We start from the raw sequence: 22,412 nt of genomic DNA on the forward strand, positions 1-22,412 counted from the left end.
TACCTAAGCAAACACAATTAAAAGCCTAACACGGTCTTTAAATGTAAAATACCTACAGAGTTGACATTGGCCCATAAAACGGATAACTTTAAATTGAAAGTACACCTTACAGGCCCAATTAGGGTCAACCGTGGACATTTGATATTTATTCTTTCAAATTCTCTTTCATAGAGAGAGGCCTCGGCCCAACCGTAGAAACCCTAGAAAAACTGTCGTTCGACAGATAAACCGGTCCAACAAGGGTCCGGTTCAGGTATAAACAATGCACAGGAATCCATCACGCGCTTTAACCCTCATAAGAAACCCAACACGCACAGCGTCGCCTTCTTTCACGTCGCTCTCCCTCCCTCCCTCCCCCCTCACCTCATATAATCATCACTCCCTAACTACTTAAACCCTAGGTAACATAGCTCGCCGATTTCTACTTTTGGCTTCGAGTTTAGCCAAGCAGAAATGCTAGGAGCTGTTTATAGGAACAGCTCAATCGAGTGGAGGCCGTCTCCAGTTGTATCTCTAGCCACCAGCGCCGACGAGTCTCAGGTCGCTGCCGCTCGTGAAGACGGCTCACTCGAGATTTGGCTCGTGTCTCCTGGCTCCGTCGGTTGGCACTGCCAGCTGGTACTTAATTGTAACACTTTTAGTCTTATTTATTTTATGAAACTAATTTAATTAAGTAGTTAGAGTTTTTTCTTAATCATCTTGCGAATTCTTGTGCGCAGACAATTCACGGTGACCCTAACTCGCGAGTTTCGTCGCTTGTGTGGTGTCGTGCTGGCTCGAAAGGGTTACCTTGTGGTAGATTGTTTTCGTCTAGCATTGATGGTTCAGTTTCGGAGTGGGATATTTTTCACTTAAAGCAGAAGGTGAAATTATTGCTTGCATTTTGTTTACTGTTAAGAATTTGTATGGCATATTCTGCTGCCTATTTTTTACAGTCGCAAATATACTCTCTGAATGTGGTGCTACATAATACTGAGAATTGATTAAATTTCTCTAACCTTTCCTTATGCTGTTGAATGCACTGGCAGAATGTGTTGGAGTCAACTGGGGTCTCAATTTGGCAGATGGCGGTGGCACCATCTACCGATTCAGAAATTCATACAGAGCACAAGTCACAGCACCTTGGAAATGGATATTTAAATAATAGATACAAAGGTGGTGAAGCCTCTGAAGACAGTAGCGAGAGTGAAGATGATTCAGGATCGGATGAACAACATGAGCAAATAGTTCTCGAGGATCCACGTCTGGCAATTGCTTGTGATGATGGGTGTGTGCGGATATACACTATTCCTGCTTCGGATGAGTTAATATACAATAGAACATTGCCTAGGGTCAGTGGTGAGACATCTGCACCTCTGTGAATCCTCAGTTGAGTTGTTGCTTTCCCAATTGTGAAGAACTATTTGCTCATGTGATTGTTTGCAGGGCGTGTTTTAAGTGTGACGTGGAGTCCTGATGCGAGTAGAATATATTCAGGCACTAGCGATGGGTGAGTTTTCCTTGCAATATTCTATTCACATGTAGCTTAGTGATTTTGACTTCAAAACCCTCAGAGTTAATCATAACATTAGCTAACAGTTCTGGAATATTGTTGCTTTTTTGCCTCGAAGCATTTTTTAATGATTTTCATTTTCAAGTATATACTATCTTATGCATGTCAGCATTCTTGCAGGTTTGTAAGGTGTTGGGATGCTAAGCTGGGTAGTGAGATATACAGGATTACAGCTGGGCTTGGTGGTTTGGGTAGCGGACCTGACCTTTGTATATGGTCTTTACTCGCACTGAGGTAGATGCACAAGCATTCCTGTTTGTTTGTTCTTTGTGACGAAGTATGTGTAGGAAGCAGGTGTACAGTGTACTTTAGGTCATGCTGTAGTTTTTCAGCACATCTGATAATTGATTCTTATTTCAGATGTGGGACCCTTGTTAGTGCAGACAGTACTGGTGCTGTTCAGTTTTGGGACTCTGAACACGGGACACTTTTGCAGGCACACACTTCTCACAAGGGTGATGTGAATGCTCTGGCAGCTGCACCTTCTCATAACAGGGTGTTCTCTGCAGGATCTGATGGTCAGGTACAGATACTTCGCATATGTGGAGCTTAAACTCGCTATAATTTTCTAACTGTATCTGTCCATTATGAGATGTAAATCGTAAATTCAATCCTCGAGAAAACCTGATGTTATTCTACCATATAATACTCATTTCTGCATTTGCCTGACAAAAATGTCATTTGCTATCCATTTGGGAATGGAGTTTACTGTTTGGCTAATGTTTTCTATGCTTTTGTTTGCAGGTTATTCTTTATAAGCTTTCTAGTGAGACAGTTGAATCTGCTTACGACACATCATCTAAAATGTTGAAGAAATGGATATATGTCGGTTATGTAAGAGCTCATACACATGATGTTAGAGCCTTGACAGTGGCAGTACCAATTAGTCGAGAAGGTGTGTATAGCATCTTTTACCCTGTGCTGTACTTTTCATGGCACTTTAGTATGTATTTATGTAATGTATATTGCAAATACTTGTGTATGATTTTTGTTGCCTTAGATTCTGCATTTTGATGTTTCTAACTTACTGAAACTGTGTGCTTCTGAATGAAGATCCTATGCCTGATGATAAAGTTAAAAGAATTCGTCATAAGAAGAAGCCCATCGAGTTTAGTTACCATAAATGGGCGCATTTGGGAGTTCCTATGCTTATCTCTGCTGGTGATGACACAAAGCTCTTTGCCTATTCTGCTCAGGAATTCACTAAGTTCTCGCCCCATGATATCTGCCCTGCACCCCAAAGAGTGCCAATTCAGTTGGCTCTTAATACCGTATTCAACCAAAATTGTTTGCTTCTAGTCCAATCATCTTCCTGGTTGGATATTCTTTGTGTTAAAACAAAAGGTGGATCCATGACTGATACTGGCCCTGGCCCATCAAGGGGCCGTGCAACAATGGATATTCTAGCTCGAATTAAGACTAAGAGATCTCGGAAAATTATTTGCAGCACCATTTCTAATGCAGGGGCTTTATTTGCTTACTCAGACCATGTTAAACCCAGCCTTTTTGAATTGAAGAAGGAAGTCAGAAGAAGTGCATGGACTGTTAATAAAAAGCCTCTCCCTCAGAACTTGCCATACGCACATTCCATGGTTTTCAGTGCTGATTCATCTCGATTGATGATAGCAGGACATGATAGAAAGATATATGTAAGTATTTTCAATGATGATCTTTTTTCTTTAAATAATGTCACTGGAAATTTCACTGAGGTCTTCTGCATCGAGTCAAGATTTAAATAAAACCATTCAAACACCTATTTTCAATTAGGTAGTGTAAAACTGTAGGTGCAATGTTTTATTGCAGGACATACTGCTTAGTCTGTCACCTCATAAAAAATCTAGTTTTGCGTCATGAAATAGGTCCTATAATTCTAGCTTTTGTTGAGTGGTAAAGAAAATTCTACTGTGATTATATTACCCAATATTTTTTTTTGAAAGACCCCCCCCCAAAAAAAAAAAAAAAAAAAAACCCACCTCAAGCTTTTCTCTCTTTAACATGGGAAAAAATATTTAATAAATATTGCTCACTGCTGTTACAACCGTTTGTCTGTCCTATCAAAACTCAAAAATCAAAATAATAGGATGTACTCCAATTATGAGCAATCCCGCTTCTCACCAAGTAATTCATAGGTCGATTATCCTATGCTCTTGAAACCATGCTTTTATTGGGCCTTTCAAATTTTTGTTTGGCTAAAGGGAAGTGGTTTTAGCTGGTCAAAAATAGATAGATGTTGGACAAAGGATTCACAGTAACTTGGCCAGCCTTTCATCTATGGTGGCGGCAAAAACTTTTTTTGAAATCACGGTGCTGGTGAAAACTTATGCCTGTTTCTTTTGCAAATTTATTTATTACCCTCCTTTCTTACTAGATCGAGTTTTTGAGGTGGATGAAGCTTGAACAAATGATATTGTTATTGGCCTTTTTTAATACTCCTACTTGCTTTTGTTGCTGCTGCAGGTGGTGGATGTGGGCAGCTCAGAGCTACTACATACCTTCACACCATGTCGTGAGGAATTTGATGAGGAATTACCCCCTAGTGAGCCTCCCATAACAAAAATGTTTACTAGTTGTGATGGGCAATGGTTAGCTGCCATCAACTGCTTTGGAGACACATATGTATTTAATCTGGAGACTCAAAGGTTTGGAATCTAGCTTCTTGATACTACTTTACTTGCATCTTGAGCCATTCTTAACTGCATGTTTAACAGCCCAAGTATGAGCCACCCATTGTTACCTATAATTTACTTGAGACCCTTGATGCTCAAGAAAGCTGTTTAGAATGTGGTCCATGGTTTCTGATGGTCCAGGAACCTAATTTGTTTGATTGGCTATTCTAATTGGATTTAAGTCACCTGACGAGTCTCATGCCTTGTAGATTACAAGTCTCCCTGTTTTCTTCCACAGGACTAACTATATTTTGCTCCTATAAAACAGGCAGCACTGGTTCATAACTAGATTGGATGGTGCCTCTGTAACAGCTGGTGGTTTCCCCCCTCAAAATAACAACGTGCTTGTAATCACAACCTCATCAAATCAAGTCTATGCATTTGATGTGGAGGCCAAACAGCTAGGAGAATGGTCAATGCGGCATTCATTTGTTCTACCAAAGAGATACCAAGAATTTCCTGGGGAGGTCACCGGGCTCTCTTTTCTGCCTCTGTCAAGTCCTCCTTCTGTTATCATTTACAGTGCCAGGTGCTGCTCCTATCTCCTTATTTGTTATCATTTATAGTGTGTAAATTTGTCCATCTGTAGTCCCCCATTTATATTTTTAGGAGTGAATGGGCTTCATTCTCATCTATTCATTCCAATACTTGGTTTTCTAAGGAATGTTTTCCAAACATTATATTTGAGAGGGGTAAATCTCAACTATTTATGAAACACTGGTTTCATAGAAGATTTCTGAAGTTTGGTAGAGGAATGCTAGAGAGAAAGCATTTATGATCCCCCCTCCTTTTTGGTCCATGTTCATTCCCCATCTTGGGATATAAACAGGATGTAATGGAGGGAACGAATTAACATAGTGGCGATTTCCATCTAGTATGTAATTAGGGCTAAGATAAATGGATTTGAGTGTGTTTAAGGGGTAAAACAGCTGGCTCGGAACTCGTGATTTGTCATTGATTGAACTTCAATCCTTGGATGGTCTTTAGAAGCGTGTATGGAAGCTTTCTTTGCTATCTATTTCAATGTTAAATATAATGTTTGAGATTGTCTGATGTAGGGCAATGTGCTTAATTGACTTCGGGATGCCAGTTGATCGAGAGGAAGATGGTGATTTGGTAAACAGTCAGCATTCTTCACTGAAGAAGTTACAGGCTACTACCTTGAATGGGGGACTGAAACGTAAATTGAAAGAATATCAACCAGAGGCTAAACATAGAAAAAATTTTGAACTTCGTGCTTTCAGAGATCCTGTTTTATTTATTAGCCACCTTTCTGAAAATTCTATCTTGATCCTGGACAAACCATGGATGGATGTGGTTAAAACTTTTGATGCCCAACCTGTCCACAGACATATATTTGGGACATGACTGCTAAGTCAAGGGTTCTTTACAGGCATGATAGGGAATGAAGACATGGCAATTCGATCCATATTATTGACATCACAATTTTGTTATCATACTGGTGAGTGGGGTGGGGTGGGGATTATGGGTTTCCAAGGCATGCTGTGCATTGTATTTCCTAAATTAATTGCTGTTAACACGTTAAAATAGCAATCCTGTCTTGACCTTATTTTAGCCTTGTCCAATACGTGTTTGATGTGTCAGTTTATAGATTCAATTCAGTAGTGATTTTTTGTCTGGAGCTGACCGCTGCAGTCAGCTCTGAAGAATCAAATTTGTAAATCTTGCTCAAAATGAAATGGAGAAATGGACCTCGCTTGCCGAGTCTGCCTGCCTACTTGTTTTGTGTATTGTCTACGAACTGTTTCTTTATTCTGGATTAGTCTGTGCTAACATAGATGATAGAACCTCGTTGGTTTTGCATGTAAAGTTAGAGACCTTTAAATATGTATTTAGGAATGATTGTGTTTTAAATTATTTTTTGTTTTAAAATGTTTTAAAATATATATTTTTATTTTTTAAAACTTATTTTTGATATTAGTATATTAAAATATTTAAAAGTTTTTTAAAATGTAGTAAAATAATTTTTAATTTTTTTTTGGTATTAGTATATTAAAATATTAAAAAATATTAAAAAAAATATTAATTTGAAGTAAAGAAAAAATAAAAATTTTTTAATTTTTTTTAATATTGTTTTTAAAACATTAAAAATGAACAGGGAGTGATGCATGGCAGGGGTGGATGTAGCAGTGGCAGGGGTGATGGCAACTTGGCCAAATTTTTAGTATTTGTTCAGCCCCTATCAGGGTGATAGCGGTTGTTGCAGTTATAGTTTTAAGATTATTCCTGGTTCGGGTTTTGATTGGATTGGTTAGGTTAATTTTTTTTTTTAAAATAATATTATTTTAATAAAAAAATAAATAAAAGTTAATAAATTTGCAGTTGGTTTTGTCAAGTTAGTTAAGTCACATTAAGGTTTTTTTTTTTAATTTTTTTTCAACCCAATCAATTTCGGTTCTAGATTAATTGGATTTTGGATTAACCTGTCAGGCTCGGCAAGTTTTAAAATCATGTTGGAGTTTAACTTCTATCTACATAGTCGCCTACTCGCCTTCAGTAAAATATTGGTCATTTTCTTATTTCTCTCTCTCTAATCTCCGGTGGAAGTCACCGTGTGTTAATATCCACTCGGTGCTGAAACCAGAACCCTCTAGTTACCTCCTTATGATTATAAAAAATATATAATTCTTTCACATTCTCTCTCTCTTCCTTTCCTTTCTTCTCCCTCCTTTCTGCAATAAAACTCCCCACAACCCACGCTTGTTGAACCAGTTAATTTATTCATATGTTGTCCTATAATAGCTTTGTGAGTTGACAGGCAGAGCGTGTCATATGGATTAGGCAATTGTAAATTGGGGAGACAGGTTATTTTGGAAAGGAGGCAACTTTATCAAATTTCCACTAATTCTTCGTGGAGTTCAAATTGCAGTAGTCTCCTTTTAACTTCAGTTATTTCTATTGGATGACTTCAATTTTTTCAGTAGTTAAGTCCTTGCTTGAATGCTAAAGCTTACGCAGCTGTAACAAATAACTTCAGCTATTCATATTGGTTCTATTATGTTTTTTAGGTTTTTTTTTAATAAAAAAATAGGTTGAAAACTATATTTTTAAATAAAAAAATATTTATTCATAATTTTTTAGCTATCATAGTGGTTTCTTCTTCTTCTTTTTGGTAATTCTGGCTTTTAGAAAAAAGTCATGCATTTTTTACATGTGTTTTGCAAATAAGTTTTTAATTTATAATTAAATTAGTACTATTCTCTTGGATTTTTTTTTTTAATTTTTTAATTTATTATTTTTTAAATAGTGGTTGTTTTTTAAGTATTTTGTATGTATTTAATTTCTGAATAAATTTTTCTAATTCATCTATAATTTTTTTTTATGTAATTGATATTTATTTTTAAAAACAAAAAATATTTATTTTTGAATAGCGCTTCCAATAAGTGTAGCTTTGCGAGATATTTTTTCCCTTTGATTTTATTTAATGAATTTTATGTGTCTATTTCTACTATCATCTTGATTAAATAAAAGTATAATTTTATTAAACAGAGTTATTAAATATAATCAGGTAAATAGATTGTGGTCTTTTGACTTTTCAAGATACATATTTAGTTATAGTTAACGTTTTTTTTTTAATTTATTGACACATATGATTCTTGATTTATTTAATTAGATATATGCATAAATTTTTTGAGTTACACTTGATATTTTTCAGGTAAAATGATATGTCGAAAAAACTCATACATTTATTTTTTTTGTTGGAAAAAATATTATGCTGATAACAAAGTATGGATCAAATAAATAGTTATAAACTACATTATATTTTCAAAATTAATCATAATTTGTTAAGTTCTTAATTCTCTGAAGTAAGGTATAAAAAACTATATTGTAGAGGGACATAATAAATAAATCTTTTTTAAAAAAAAACATATAGCTTGAACTTTTGTAAGGATATTGATTTGAATTCTAAATAAAAATCAATTGTTAAAGAATAACAAAAGAAAAGAAAAGAGCGAAGACCATTTGATTTGCTACGTAATTCTCCTAGAAATTAACATTAAAAATAATATTTCAAAAATTCACTTTACAGCACCAACCTATTATTTAGAAAACCTCTGCCTATTTCTTTCATGTCTCCTTTTCTAACCCCACCATCTCTTCTCACCAATATTTAATTTAACCCAACCTCTTCCAAGCTATCTCTAGCCCTATTTTGAACGCTCTCAACTTAGCTTGGATGGCGTCACAACACCCCTTCTTGTTGTGAAGCCACCACAAGACGCCCCATGCAATCTCAAATCTAACCACCCGCTCTAAGAAGCCCTCCCGGGTTGCCCTTGTTAGCACCATCGATGTTTAATTTAACCCAATCTTCTTTGGGTGGAGAACAAAATATATATATATATATATATATATATATATATATATATATATATATATATATATAGTTCCTTGAGAGACAAATTGTAACTGCCAGTTCTTTAATCTAAGCATCTCTGATCTCAGTAACATACTGGATGACCTGTGTGTGATGATTTAGTGAGGGATTTGAAGTCGAAGGCCCCTTCGTCTCTCCATATCAAGAAGAACCAGGTTCACCACTTCAAGAGGATGCTCTGGGTTTCAACTATTTCAGTTATTGGAGATTTTGATATTTTCTTTTGATTTTTATTTTCATGAGAGCCTGACAAGTGCGTCCAAGAAGTTGTCTGGCCAACACCTGTTGATTTATCACAATAGCCTGTATACTTCTATGGTGAGTGTAGGGTCTAAATTCCATCTGAAAGATCCCTGTACTCTTTCTTATTTCTTCATCATCTCAATTACTTGCGGCAACAGGATCTGACTGCTGGGGATAATTATCTACCAAGCTAAAATATTGGTAAATGTCTTCAATTATGTATCCTTATTTCTTCAGTTATTTGACCGTACAATAATACTATAGTTGGTATGGCATTAATCCCGATACATGGTCCTATGCTAGTATGATGCCACCTTATTTTTTATGAAGTAGAAACTACATTATAGGAGGTTTGACAGGACGCCAGCGAGGGTTTTGTCCTTTTCCTAAATCCGAGTCTTTTTCCGAGACATGAGTTGCTAATTCTGAGGATAGGACATAGGAGCCCCTTCGGTGGAGATTTAGAAGGAAACCACAAAAAAAAAATTCAATAATTGCAACCAATATTATGTATGGATCACATTCTTAGCAGGTTGCTATCAGGGGTGGTGGGGTGCCCTTCTTTTGGTCCTTTTTTGTGGAATTTGTGGCCTACCTTTTGGTTCCTTCCATCTGGAAAAATTGTCTGGCTCGAGTCCAGAAGGGCATCAATTGCCGAATTTTACTAACTCTTACCTATTTTTAATCCAGGTTAGCAGCTACACAAGAGGGAAAAAATAGGTCACTTACTATGCTTGGTCAAGGCCCTTTCTCCTCAATCTCTGCATATGGGTGGTTGGGTGGGCTGCAAATGGATACCTTGTTGGAAAATATTTTTAAAGCGGTATTTATGACATGTCATGTAGATTTTAAATTAAATTATAATTAAGATTTAGAGTATGTTGATCTCTAAATACTGGGCAAAGCACTGTTCATGATGGATATAGGTGTAAGAGTTATATTATATATAAAGAATTTCTAATCTAGTCAAAATAGGTTAATGAAAAATCTGTTTTTTATCCATACAAAATAACCCGAAGTTTTGGTATAAATCAGGAAACTTTTTATTCTTGAGATTTCTGTACAATTGCTCAGGATAGGAAATATATATCCTATTCATTTTTGGCTGCGTTTATAGGCTTTTCATATTGAAATTATCTTACATACCTCGCTCATCAATGCCAAATGTTGAGACACTCTGTTCTTCAGAGGACTACCGCAACCTATTTTTTTTTACCAAGCTTCTCTTGTTTTTTCCACTTTTCTTACCTGAATTCCCGAGTAGCCCTCGTTAATCGACTTCTTTTAACAATACAGCTAGATATTGACAACAACTAAAGCCTGAGCCTCCAAATTAGACATATTGCTTTCTGCTATTTTTTTTTTTTAATCTTATATTACTCCGAGCAAGTTGATAAATTTGATTCTGCACCAGTAAAAGTAGAGAAGGCAAGACTCCACGGGAGACCTCCTAGTTTCCTTGTGTGATCGCCGCAATGGTGACAAAAGAAGAAGAAAAAAAAAGGGGTGTCTTAAAGCAGATAACTAGTTTATTTTTTTTATGTACGCATGTTGTTTCCCACTGCTTTGACAAGAAGAAATAAAAAAAGGAGTAGAACTGGAAAAAACAAAAATAAAAACAAAGGAACAAAATCTATTTGAGATCCAATGACCTTTCCCCCCCCTTATACACTCCTTCCATTTCTCTCTCCAGAGTCTAGAGCAACTGCAGTGGCAGAGACAAAAGATGCTAATCATTAAAATTTGTCATTTCCATTTTCTTGCCTGACAATCACCTGCAATCATCACAAATTTCAGACAATAGAAGTACTAATGAATCCTTAAAGCTTATAGTTTTGGATTAAAGATTACCAAGCAGACACCGAACAAAGTCTCACCTGGTTCTTTTGAAGCTGCCTTATCAGAATGAGAGGATTGAAAGAATCCAAGGTGCTTCTTGAGTGAGGATTTCCCCTGAAATGGCATTTGGTCATATTTAGTGGTCAATTTAGAAATGTTTATTAATAAAAGTAAACTGATTTAATAGAAAATTATATTTTTATTTAATTGCAGTGATTGGCTGGATCAAAAAACACTATAGATAAAAAGTTACAATATGGTGTAATAATCCGTAGAACTTGTATACGTGTTGATATATCCATAACACATGGAAAAGCATACGGGCAAATTAACGATATGCGCAGGAAAAAACTAAGGGGGGAACTGCCTCCTTTTGCTCTATGCAGATTCGCTCCTAGTCACATTCAGATTTATCAAGAGGTGGAGAGATCGATAAGAAGAAATGCGGAAAAAATCTGGAAAAAAATGCCTAACACTGACAAATACCTTAAAATGTGTTGCAGAGAAACCTTGGGAGAATTCCAGGCCATGTTCCGTTGTGCCTTCATTGTTCACTTTCTGCATATATTTCCAGTAGCCATTTTTTCAATATATAAAAATGTTTTTCCATCAATATATGGAAGATGAAGATTATATCATTTCTTTTGAACAACTTGCCTTGCCCAACGCAGGAGAGCTAGCAGTACTGTCGTCAAGATATGAATGCTGTTTGCTTCTACCATGTTCTTTGCTCTTCTTTTTGCTTCTGCTCTTCTTGGCCAATTTATCACAGCCGTATCCATCATCTTCACAATACTGAGGAGGCCCAGAGGATGCATCAGAAACCATAGACAAATCCTCCTCCTGGTCTTCCTCTACTCTTGCATAATCTCCATCAACAAACCCACCAAAACCGGCCTGGTATTGATGTTTTGAGTTAGACGACTGGTTCAGGTACGATGTCCAACCAGATTCACAGCCGCCGCCGCCACTATATTCAGAGGCTGATACATTCATCTTCAGTCTTCTCTTTTTGAAGCCAACCTCAAATGGCTTTCTTACAAAGGCTACTTACTAATTACAGTTACAGTGATAGAGAGAGAGAAAATGACAACGCAATTCTGCTCTCTTACCTGACGGTTCTTCCCAATATAAATAGAAGAGAGAGTGGAGTAGAGCTACGAAAAAACCAAATGAATCACATTCAAATCCTAGACTATTTTTGTCTTTTGCCCTATCCTTTCGCACCCCTCTTATTTTATCTGTGTGTGGACCAACCAGAATTGCCAGCATGTAGGAGACTGCACCAACTGGTAAACATTTGTGACAAGGGAAACGATAAATGTCCAGCTTACTCTACCAGTGACCTATGGGGACCTTGAAGGGGTCAATAATTAGGTAGTATCTGAGTACCATTTTCCTTTCCTTCTCTTTTTACTTGTTTGATAATTTGAAAGTAATTTGACCAACATATCCTTAAATAATAGGATATATTAAGACACACTTTTTCTATGATATTAAGGTAGACTTAAATAATAGGATATGAAGACCGTAATAAAACTTGAGGCTCTATTGATTTGATTAATATTTTATATATATATGTTAAGATAGACTTTTTCTATGATATTGGGATACATTTATAAAAAAAAAATAAATAAATTATATGGGGATGCATTTGGCGCGTGCAAGCTTTCTGAAAACACCTGATATTCAAATTCAACACTAGCGGACGGTGCGGAGTAATATGTCTATTCTGATTGGCTGGTCGTGTCTCTAAGTACTGACTCAAGTGTCTAATTACTATAGTTTCTTTATCCAATTTGAACATAAATATTATCAATGCAGACAATTCCATGAGTGCACACAACAAATCAGATTCTTTCCCCTTGCCCGCACGCTTGGTAATATCAATTCATCAAAACATGTCAAATAATTTTTTATTATTTACTTAACCTTCTTTTAAAACGCATTACAAAGGGAAGCTAAGAGAGTTGTTCCGCTTCTCTTGTTAATTAGAAGGGTTGGCCGACCTTGTGCTTGGCCAGAAGATTTGTTCTTTCACCAGAGAAACAATAATCCCAAAACTCTAATTCTATTTGATTTGTTGATGTCAAGTGTCTAAAACCCTCCCCTTTTCAAGCTTCCACGTGAATTCTTGCATGAGATCAATGATGAATTTGTCCGTGTAGAGATGGAAGAACAGCGATTGAAGCACGCCTTGCTTTCTATGGTTCCACCAAATATATGGTGTTGTTTGCTTGATGACAAAAAACTATATCTCGTTTTCAGGTAGAAAATCCCCCCTGCAGGCACATTCAAGTTCAGCTGTTCATGGGGCCTTACCAATAATTTTGGAATTCTTTTTTTTTTAATCAGTACCACTAAATAATGTCTAAATTAATTCGTACGATTCAACATATATATATATATATATATTATTTTTTAATAGAAAATAGCCTTCTAATTTGCATTTCTGCTGAGATTTTCTTTGGAATCGCCTGATGGGCTAGTTTTGGGGTCTACATTTTCTCCGAAATCGACCTTATTACGGCTTCTACTAGGGATTTACCTTGACGCGGAAAATAAAAGAATGCCAAGAGACATGAAATAGATGAAAAAAATATTATAAAAACCTTAGCGTATAAATGGATCAAACCATGAGTAAAAAATCCTCAAAAATATTACTAGGGAGGTGCTTAATTATTAATTACAGGTATCAAAATCAGGGACCTTTAAATAATACATCAAAGGCTGATTTTTGATACAATGATCGCGAAATGTGACTGGTTGAAAAGATCAATCATGGGGCCAAGCTAAGATCTTCGTCTGATTCAAAATTGTCCCACGCCCTAAGGTGCACATGCCCTTTGTTAGTTTGTGGCCCTTTGCCAGTCCACGATCCGTAATTCATGTGTATGGACTCCGTCGGTCTAAAATATTTCCTGTTTTTCATTTTGATTTAGTTGTTTTTTTTTTTTACTACTGAGAAGAACCAATGCTCTCTCCTTTTTACACCAACAATAATTGAGATGAGCTTCAAACCTGGTTGCACAGCTCAACTCTGTCGAGCCATAGTCGACGTGTGTTTCGTTCATCGTGAAACTTAACGGGACCCGATCTCTCGTTCCTCATTCATCTTTATATTTTTATTATTACTCAATTACGACTATTTTAATCTCGAACCCTTTTAGAGGTGGATTAGGATGATATGTGAGTATATTTTATATGCTATTATTTTTAATTTGATATCTATTAAGAAATTATGGAAAACAAACGCTCCAATCTAGCTAGTTATGAACTAGATATGTGCAAGTGCTCGGTAAGATTTCAAGTTGAATCTTAATGGAAGAAAAGAATGTGCGGGCATTATAAATGTGTTTTCTAGCATTATTAAGATTATTAATTGAGAATTAAAAGATTAATATGTATGTTTAATTTTTTTTTTATTTAATTGTATGACAATAAAAATGGGTTTTTTTATATAAGAAAAGTAATAATTAATAAAATTCTATATAAAAATATAATTGTTAATATAAATCCTTTTTTGTTGATCTTAAAAATTTTAACGATTTAAAATAAGTATAAATATATATTAATATATAGTAAATCTTGTTTTCCAATTATTGCTTTTTTTTTATTAAAATTATTTTTTACATAAAAAATTATTATAATTTTAAAAGTAAGTTTTTTTTTAAAAAAAAACAATGAATTAATATTTTGGTGTAAATATATTAAAAAATATAAGAATAATAATTTTTTAAAAAAATTATATGAAAAATTATAATAAAAAAGTTTAAAAAATAAATATCCATCTACATATAGAAATTTATGCACAGTAAATTCATGTATAATTATTCGAAAAAAATTTACTAATATCACCTTAAAATATAAAAATATTATTTGAAAATAATGACATAATTATATAATTATTTAAATAAATTTATTTTAAAAGAATCTTATTATAAAATATGAAAGAGAAAAAAATTGAAGAAGCAAGCGCACATGTGCTGAAAAAATAGGGCCACGTGTAAACCCAAGTATAATTGTTTTTCTTTTTCGGTTTAAAGGACAAGCACTGTGTCCTAATCTATCTGCCAGACTGCCACTACTTGGTCTCTAAAGTTGGCTTTAGTGAAAAAAAAAAATTAGCATCCAAGTTTTTGAATAAAAAAACTAAAATTTCAACAAATTTTTAACCTAAAAAATGAAAAAACTTCTATAATGCCGTTTCTAACAACAAAACTGATTATAATTAACTTAAAAATTCAAAATCAAATTAAATATAAATTTTTTTTTTAAATTTCGAATGTATTCTTTTTCAGCATTATTGAAGATGAAAATTAATTCTATTGAGTTTATCTTTCAAAGTCAAAATTCATAAATACTAAAATTAAAATTATTGGCTGTTGAAATCTAGCCTTTTGAAAAGCTTTTTCTTTCCTCAAAAATTTTCAGCAACTTTTCCTTTCTTTTTTTTTTAAGATCTAGGGATTGAAATGTCAAAAAAAAAAAATCTTAAACCTAAATGAAAAATACAAAAATAAAAAGGGCCAAACATAAAGTAATTAAAAATTGAGTAACTAAATTGTATATTCACAGGACTCTTGAACAATTTACCATGAAAGAAAGAAGTCGATTAATTTTTGTTGCCAATATCAATTTTAATCCTTGTTATTTTAATTCAAAATCATTAAAAATCTTGTTATACAAAATTGATATGTTATTTAATCCTAGAACAACCTTAGGGCTTAGATACCTTAGACATCATGTAGTCCAAAGAGAATGAAAGAAAATTAGGACATCTATAACAAAACTTTCAAGGACAAAATTGAACAATGCTATAAATAATAAAAGGTAAGAGAATAAATAAAGACATCACCGTGCTCTTTTCAATGGCACGTCTAAAATCTAATTAGAGGAAAATGGCTAAAAATTACCCAATTTTTTTTTAAAAAAGTCATCATTGTTTCGACTAATTTTATCGAGCAAATGAATTGAGCTTTATATATATATATATATATAGTAGACCTTATGATATTTGATAGGCTTCAATTATTACAATGGTTTTATGCCTGAAATCTTGCTTACACGACAGTATCTCACTGTAGATTCCTCTGATATATGAAACCATGGAAGCATGGCTTCTGGTTGCGGCTTGAGAGTTGTCGAGATGGTCCCCAACAACGGCACGGTCAAAACTTGCTACCCATTATTGTGTCGTGGAAACACCACCATTTTTCACGTTCAGACTGCAGCTCCGTCCCTTCCCAGATGATAAGCGTCTCTCTGCTTCCTTTCTTTTTCATTGCTAAAAGCAAGCGAGCCCAAGTCTCCATCCATAAAAACGGAAGTCAAATCTCCATCCATTAATACTTTTTGTCCTTCACAGAAAATTTAAACCATTGTTACAAGAAAGTCGTCCCCTGTACATGCTAATAATAAACTCCTCCGATCATTTTATTTATTTATTTATCTGCCCTCAAAATGATTGGAGAGAAAATAAGAACTCAAAGTCCACAAATTCCACCGGAAATCTCCAAACGCTTGCGTACCCTAATCAATGCTGCGGTGCACAGTTATACAATCATATTCATTCGTGTGTTTTGTGCAGCGGTGATCTGTAGTAAGGTATCAATTAGGATCTCGAGGCATTAAGAATTTGACAAGAAAGTGTCTCCAAGAAGTACGCCAAAGATGTCCTCACGCGTACAAGGATCGATGCCAGCCTGATGATAGCCTTGTTGCTCTGATCATTTTCTTAGGAAGTCGCATTTGAGGAATTGAATGCGACCCATGAGTCCGGGTTGAGGTTTGCCAGCTATTCATCAAACTTTTTTTTTTTCAAAAAAATAAAACATCTATCACACTTAAAAATGCGAACATCTTGAATATTATAAGACATCTATAGTGAAGAGAAGAGGGTTTACTTTCTTGACACGATGTTTCTAAATGGAAGACTGGTCAAGATATGGAATGGAGTCGTTCATGGCGAAAGGAAACATTTTCGTAACTCTTAAATTCAAATTTCTCCATTTTTTTCAATGTATATATACGGACAAATTAATTTTATTCGAGAAAAATAAATTTTGGTCCCACAACCTATCTTTTCTTGTTGAAATGTATTTATTATGTTCCTTGATATTATTCACTAAACAAATCTATTTTAAGGAATAATATAATAGTTTAATTCTTTAAAAACTCACTTTATATATATATTGCTTCTTAAACTTCAAATAATCTGTATATATCCGTGATTCATTCAAAATAAAATACAAGGGTAGCGTTGTTTATTAATAAAAACTTTAAGAAATATAGAGCTGGAGGAACACAATAAAAATAAAATAAAATAGAAATGCTTATTTTACCACAAAGGACATATTCTAACTGCGAGTGCATAAGAAAGCTCACATACATAATACATTTAAAGATGGACGATGCCAGACCACCGCCCCACTAAGCTTCGTCCATTTCAAAACACGAAGAATAACATATTTATATAATATAGTAGAAAAACATAGCAAAGCAGCTTTCATAGCTCAGTTGGTTAGAGCACCCGTTTAGTAAGCGGGAGGTCTTGAGTTCGACTCTCAATGAAAGCAGAAAACAGATTTTTAACTTTTTGGATTAATTCGGTACCCCCTAATCAGCTTCAAGCAGTAGGATATCGAAAATATTAGTTTAAGGATGTCGATCAGCACTTACAATTTAACTAACAAATGAACAGTAGCTTTCTTTCCAATTATTTCACCCTTATAATACTTAAAGCCATTTTGCTCCTTAATTTCTAACAACCATTCAGGTCCCGCCATCTGGTGTAGATTACCCCAGCTTGATAGCGTGTATAAAACCACCTCAACCATCAACAAGTGAAAAGGCCGGTTACTATGCCCGGCGACGCCGAACTTGCCTGGCTTCCATCGCTCAGGAATTCTCGTGGCGTCCGTTTATCAATTCTCCGAATTCCATCCAAGATTCCCATCAGGATCTCAAAACCTGTGGTTTGGAGGGCCTCAGGTTGTTTCTTGTAATGCATCAGCTTATGAAAAATAGTTGCCACACCTGACAGGCCCGTCCCGAGGAAGAGCGCAGCAGGAGAGCTCCTAAAATCTGGCCTCGGAAAAACTGGAAAGAGAGTGAAGATGACGGCAACAAAACCCAATACTGTTATGAACCCCATATAAACGCCTTGGAGGATGCGGCTACGCGTGAAGGAGCAGTCGCCGGGAGGGTAAAAGGATGTTGAGGTTAGAGAATCAATGCCTGCATAGTCAACTCTGCAAGACATCCGCTCTGAGCTGAAGGACAACAGGAGGCGTGAGCTGCTTGCTAGCAAGCAGAACATGGCCCCTCCGAAGAAGGCCAAGATGGTCTATCTTGTGATTGGATGAAATGCTACCGAAGATATAATGTTCATCTCATCATCTTCTGCAACTAGCTATGCTAGATGGAACTTTCTTCTTCTTCTTTTGCAGTGTCATTGGATAGTTAAAATAGACATAACTAAAACATACACAAATTATATATAATTATTCAAAACTGATTACACCAAAGAAAATCCCACAAGAAAATATTTATTAATTCCTTTATTCATGATCTACATAAAAAACAACATAGTTGTTATACTACACAAATAATGTCGTAGCCTTTTCAATTCTAGTTTATGCTATTACGCGCTTAAGAGATAGGTTGCTGGAAAACCAAAACTAATTAGAACAATTGTCTTTTTTTTAATAAAATATTTATTATTCAAGTTAATTATCAATACAATAAAAAGATTTGGTGCTACTAACGGATTAAAGATTTTTCATTTTTTTTTTTTGCACTAAAACAACTATAATTTTATAGCTCATTTTCAAATATTTTTTAAAGCCTCAGGTTGAAAAGGTTGGACTAGGCATCCCAACAGCTTTTTTTGGGCTCAATCACACAATCCGACTTGATCCAGATCCTTACCCCTAAATGATTATCTTGACCTACTTTTTAAGCCCAAAAACATATGATAAGTTTTTTTTTTTTTTTTTCTCTCATTAATTCATATGTAAAAAATATCATTTCTTTTTAATGATTATGTAAAGATATGATTCCGATTAATAGTTATATAAGAGATATTTTGTTGTTTATAAATGTTATCATTGTGAAATTACTCTTTAGTTCATCCAGCCAAGAAAAAAAACAAGGATTGCAAGCTATAAATATCTTCATAAACTACCAGGTAAAGAGTAAATTTTTCTTACATTAAAAAAAAAACATATTTAACATAAAAATAATCTAATAAATTTTAGAATTTAAAGCTTTTAAGTGTATTTATCACTCTTTTTATATATAAAATTATTGACTTTACCATTAGGAGGATCCTTAAACACCTTACAAAAGAGTTTTTGCATGTATCCAAAGATATTCATTAATAAAATTAACCTTAACATTAAAGAAATGAGCTATTTTAAAAAAACACTTGACCAATCTATGATTTAATCACTAAAAAAATCTTACTATATAAATACTTCTAAATTTTAGCACTTCATTATTCATATGAGTAGCTAAACAACTTGATATATTATTTTAAACATTAGGTTAATGAATTCTGTTGTAACTTATTGGTTGAAGCACACAGAGCTTAAACTCAATGGAAGTAATTAAATTTCTTAGGTGATAGATGACATGTTACATGTTTTTTTTTCTGCGAAAAAAAAAAAAAAAAAAAGGAGGGCCCTTAAATAAATAAATAAAATCTTAGGTGTGTGGACCAGGACCAAATACCCTTTGAGCTTCTTTTAACAAGCCTACAGTTTTTTTTTATTAATCATTTGAGTTTTTTGTTTTTTTTTTTAATTTTATCATTTAATATGAAAGTTATATTTTTTATTTTTTTGGCTATTTTTTTTTAATTTCATCCTTTAACATGAGATTTTGTTTAATTTTATTCTTTGGTATTAAATTAATATTAAATCAATTTTGTATTTTTTTTATCATATAATAAAAGCTCCCCCCTTTTCTTTGATCTTTTATTTTTTTTTCAATTTATCATTTAATATGAAATTTTTATTTAATTTTATGTTTTAATATTATATTAATTTTTATTCTTTGGATTTATATGGTGAACAAGATCATGTGAGATAATTTTGCATAGAGATTTTCCAAGTATTTTCAAGTTTAAATAATAACATCAATTTTTTTTTAAATAATTTAGATAATTTTTTTTTTCCGAATTACAGAGAGCACGATAGATAAAGTAGCTTAAACTATATTTTAACATGGAAGACAAGCCTAGTCCCACCTACGATGTCTTCCTGTCAATCCTTCTGGACAATCGTAGTGTTGATAAAAGGAACTCTTGATTATTGTTGTATTTGTTTTCATCACTTCCACACAGCTACAGACACCCTACCATGCACAGGCGAACGGCCCTCGACATCATTTTCTAATTTTTGTTCTCGTTCGAAAAATTTTATAACATTTCTCTCACCTGGGGAGCTGGATTCTATTGGGGCTCAGTGGCCACGACTAACTTTACGAAGAATTTATTTGATAACGCTGCGTGTTTGTTAAAAATTTAAATATTTTTTTTTAAATTATTTTTTAAATATTTTTGTATGATTTTAATATAGTATTATCAAAATAAATTTTAAAAAATAAAAAAAATATATTTTTTAATATATTTTTTAAAATGTCTACTGGCATACAGAGAAGGCAATCGCTACGGGGTTAACAGGAAAGCAGCACACTTTCCAAGGGCAAACAACACGTTTTAGCAGCATTCTTGCTCAAAAGCCACGTGTGATCTTTATTTGCCTTTTTTTTTTCAAAATTAAAATTTAAAAAATAAGGAAATATTATTTCAATATAAGAATGTAAAACGGCCGTTTCACTCGTCCTGCCATCGGAATTGAACCCATCCCTTTGCATGCACTACAAAATTGTAATGAGCTGACACATGTAAGGCAGCAAAAAATAACCGACCCATATAAGAGGCCTTATTGGCAAAACCGATACCAAGAACAAAAATGGCCAAACCAATCCTGATAGGTGTATCCACGCATGGCAGCCAACTCCACACGCGTTATAATGAGAAGGGCTCTAATTGGTGTGTGAGGGGGAAAACCAGAAGTCTTAAAACTGACTTCGGTGCTCAGTTGTCAACAGCCATTGTCTATCCATGATATGTGTAAGCATGCATGGAGCCCACTAACATACCCTAATCCCACATGTCCCTTTCTCTGAACTTCACAAACACGTACCCACAGTCCAATTTCCAAGTGTCACCTTCCCTGCCTCTTCGATTCATGCTGCCTCTTCGCTTCATTGGCCAGAACTCACCCTTAAAACTGCCCAAAACCCATGAATCCCTCTGTAAACAGAATACCCCCCTCCTTCTAAACTCTACGCATCTCTGCTAATAAGAAAATCATTCTGCATTTTCTTCTAAATCACCCAGGCTTCTTGGCTCCTCTAGCTTGAGAAGCCGCGGTAACCGTCAGTGAAGCACAACGTGAAACCAATCACCATGATCAAGACCCTGAGCCCTTGCTCCAACACAGCAAAAACAGCTGAAATTATGTCGAGGTATAGGCCGATAGCTCCAAGGCCTGAGGGTTCTGCGAGTTCAATGGATGAGAGTTCATCCATGTCTCAGAAAATCCGAGAATCTCCTTATTTAAGGACCCTTTGGCCACAAATGCAGGCTAGACCTACCAGAACCAGGAAGAGAGGTAGAGCTGTCGTATCACCACCTAACATCAAAAGGCCAAGAACCCATTTGCTAGGCCTTTCTTCTCCTAGTCATGTAACATCCCCAGCCAAACATCTCTCCTTGCAGGGTTTTGTTCATGGCATTCCCCAGCTTCCTGTTCCAAACCTGGTTGGGGTCCATAGCGGCTTGGAAAATGCAGTTACTATGTCATCAAATCTAGTAACACTTCCACTTCTTCAGAGTCCTACAACAGTAACTGTTGTTGCAAACGAAGCAGCAGTTCCTGAGCTTAGTTGCCTGGAACCAAATAGAGACAAGGTCATAGATTTAAACACCGTGGCTGAATTTCCGGAAGAGAAGGATCTCCTACAACAATTACAGGTACCTCACACCAACCATGTTATAGCACCTCAACCGGTTCGACTGGTAGGCTCAAGCATAAGTATAGCCTGCATCAGTGAAGACCCAAGCTTCATTCCACTGGTGAGAGTTCCAAAGAAGCCAGAGGAAGTCGAGGAAGAAGTTGAGTCTGAGGTCTTGCCAACAGTGATATCTGATTCCAACAACAAAGTGAGGCTAGCAAATTCTGCTTACAAAGAAATGGTGGGTCAGCCAGAATGTTCCTGGCTTGACTCGATGATGACTGGCGATGGAAGTTTTGCAGGCAAGTCATGCAAGAGGATATGTGGGGAGGTGGAGCTTCACCTTTCTGATTTAAGAGTGCCAGCATCTTCAAATGGGTTTTCATGCTGGGTGAGGATAGAATGGTGCAACAAGGGGACAAAGAATGTGATCATTACTTTCTGTGATGTTATCAGATTATCCTGCGCGTCCAAGGATTACCTCTTTAGTTGGAGGTTCCACACTCGTGGCAGAAAGGATTTTCAGTCCAAAACCAACGCTTGAATGTTTTGTTGTATACAGTAGCTTACTATACAGCGCACTAATGGTAGATGTACACATAAGACGTCAAATATAAGTAGATTTTGTCAGCTCTTCAATGAATGTCCAAAGTGTATATAAGATCTTCTCTTCCCCTTAGGTTTC

General features: G+C 35.0%; 4 protein-coding genes and 1 non-coding gene across 6 annotated transcripts; 3 read left to right on the plus strand and 2 right to left on the minus strand.

The window, feature by feature from the left end:
• The first annotated feature begins 303 nt into the window (after positions 1-303).
• On the plus strand, positions 304-5,956 carry LOC118035795 (WD repeat-containing protein PCN). Of its 2 annotated transcripts, none has more exons than XM_035041446.2 (11): positions 304-618; positions 720-863; positions 1,029-1,338; positions 1,426-1,489; positions 1,673-1,786; positions 1,913-2,075; positions 2,297-2,447; positions 2,606-3,201; positions 4,010-4,191; positions 4,487-4,747; positions 5,277-5,956. In XM_035041446.2, exons 1-11 carry the CDS (start codon positions 454-456, stop codon positions 5,584-5,586), a joined length of 2,460 nt encoding a protein of 819 aa, XP_034897337.1. In that variant the 5' UTR covers positions 304-453; the 3' UTR covers positions 5,587-5,956. The 2 variants fall into 2 exon arrangements, with proteins under 2 accessions (XP_034897337.1, XP_073263792.1); XM_073407691.1 differs by having other exon boundaries at positions 497-628.
• A 4,411-nt stretch (positions 5,957-10,367) lies between these two features.
• LOC118035796 (protein SOB FIVE-LIKE 5) lies at positions 10,368-11,858 on the minus strand. The gene is made up of 4 exons (XM_035041448.2): positions 11,357-11,858; positions 11,186-11,257; positions 10,738-10,813; positions 10,368-10,635 (listed from the first exon to the last, which is right to left on the minus strand). The coding sequence occupies exons 1-4, from the start codon at positions 11,693-11,695 to the stop codon at positions 10,607-10,609; spliced, it is 516 nt and encodes a 171-aa protein (XP_034897339.1). The 5' UTR covers positions 11,696-11,858; the 3' UTR covers positions 10,368-10,606.
• A 5,345-nt stretch (positions 11,859-17,203) lies between these two features.
• TRNAT-AGU (transfer RNA threonine (anticodon AGU)) lies at positions 17,204-17,277 on the plus strand. The gene has a single exon. It is a non-coding gene; the product is annotated as a tRNA-Thr (tRNA).
• A 260-nt stretch (positions 17,278-17,537) lies between these two features.
• Positions 17,538-17,963, minus strand: LOC118035820 (heptahelical transmembrane protein 4). Its single transcript, XM_035041475.1, has one exon. It carries the CDS (start codon positions 17,961-17,963, stop codon positions 17,538-17,540), a length of 426 nt encoding a protein of 141 aa, XP_034897366.1.
• Positions 17,964-20,700: 2,737 nt separating this feature from the next.
• On the plus strand, positions 20,701-22,396 carry LOC118035797 (uncharacterized). The gene has a single exon (XM_035041449.1). The coding sequence runs from the start codon at positions 21,180-21,182 to the stop codon at positions 22,269-22,271; it is 1,092 nt and encodes a 363-aa protein (XP_034897340.1). The 5' UTR covers positions 20,701-21,179; the 3' UTR covers positions 22,272-22,396.
• Positions 22,397-22,412: the final 16 nt, after the last annotated feature.

The sequence above is a fragment of the Populus alba genome, chromosome 2 (genome assembly GCF_005239225.2).
Source record: "Populus alba chromosome 2, ASM523922v2, whole genome shotgun sequence".
Lineage (NCBI taxonomy): Eukaryota > Viridiplantae > Streptophyta > Magnoliopsida > Malpighiales > Salicaceae > Populus > Populus alba.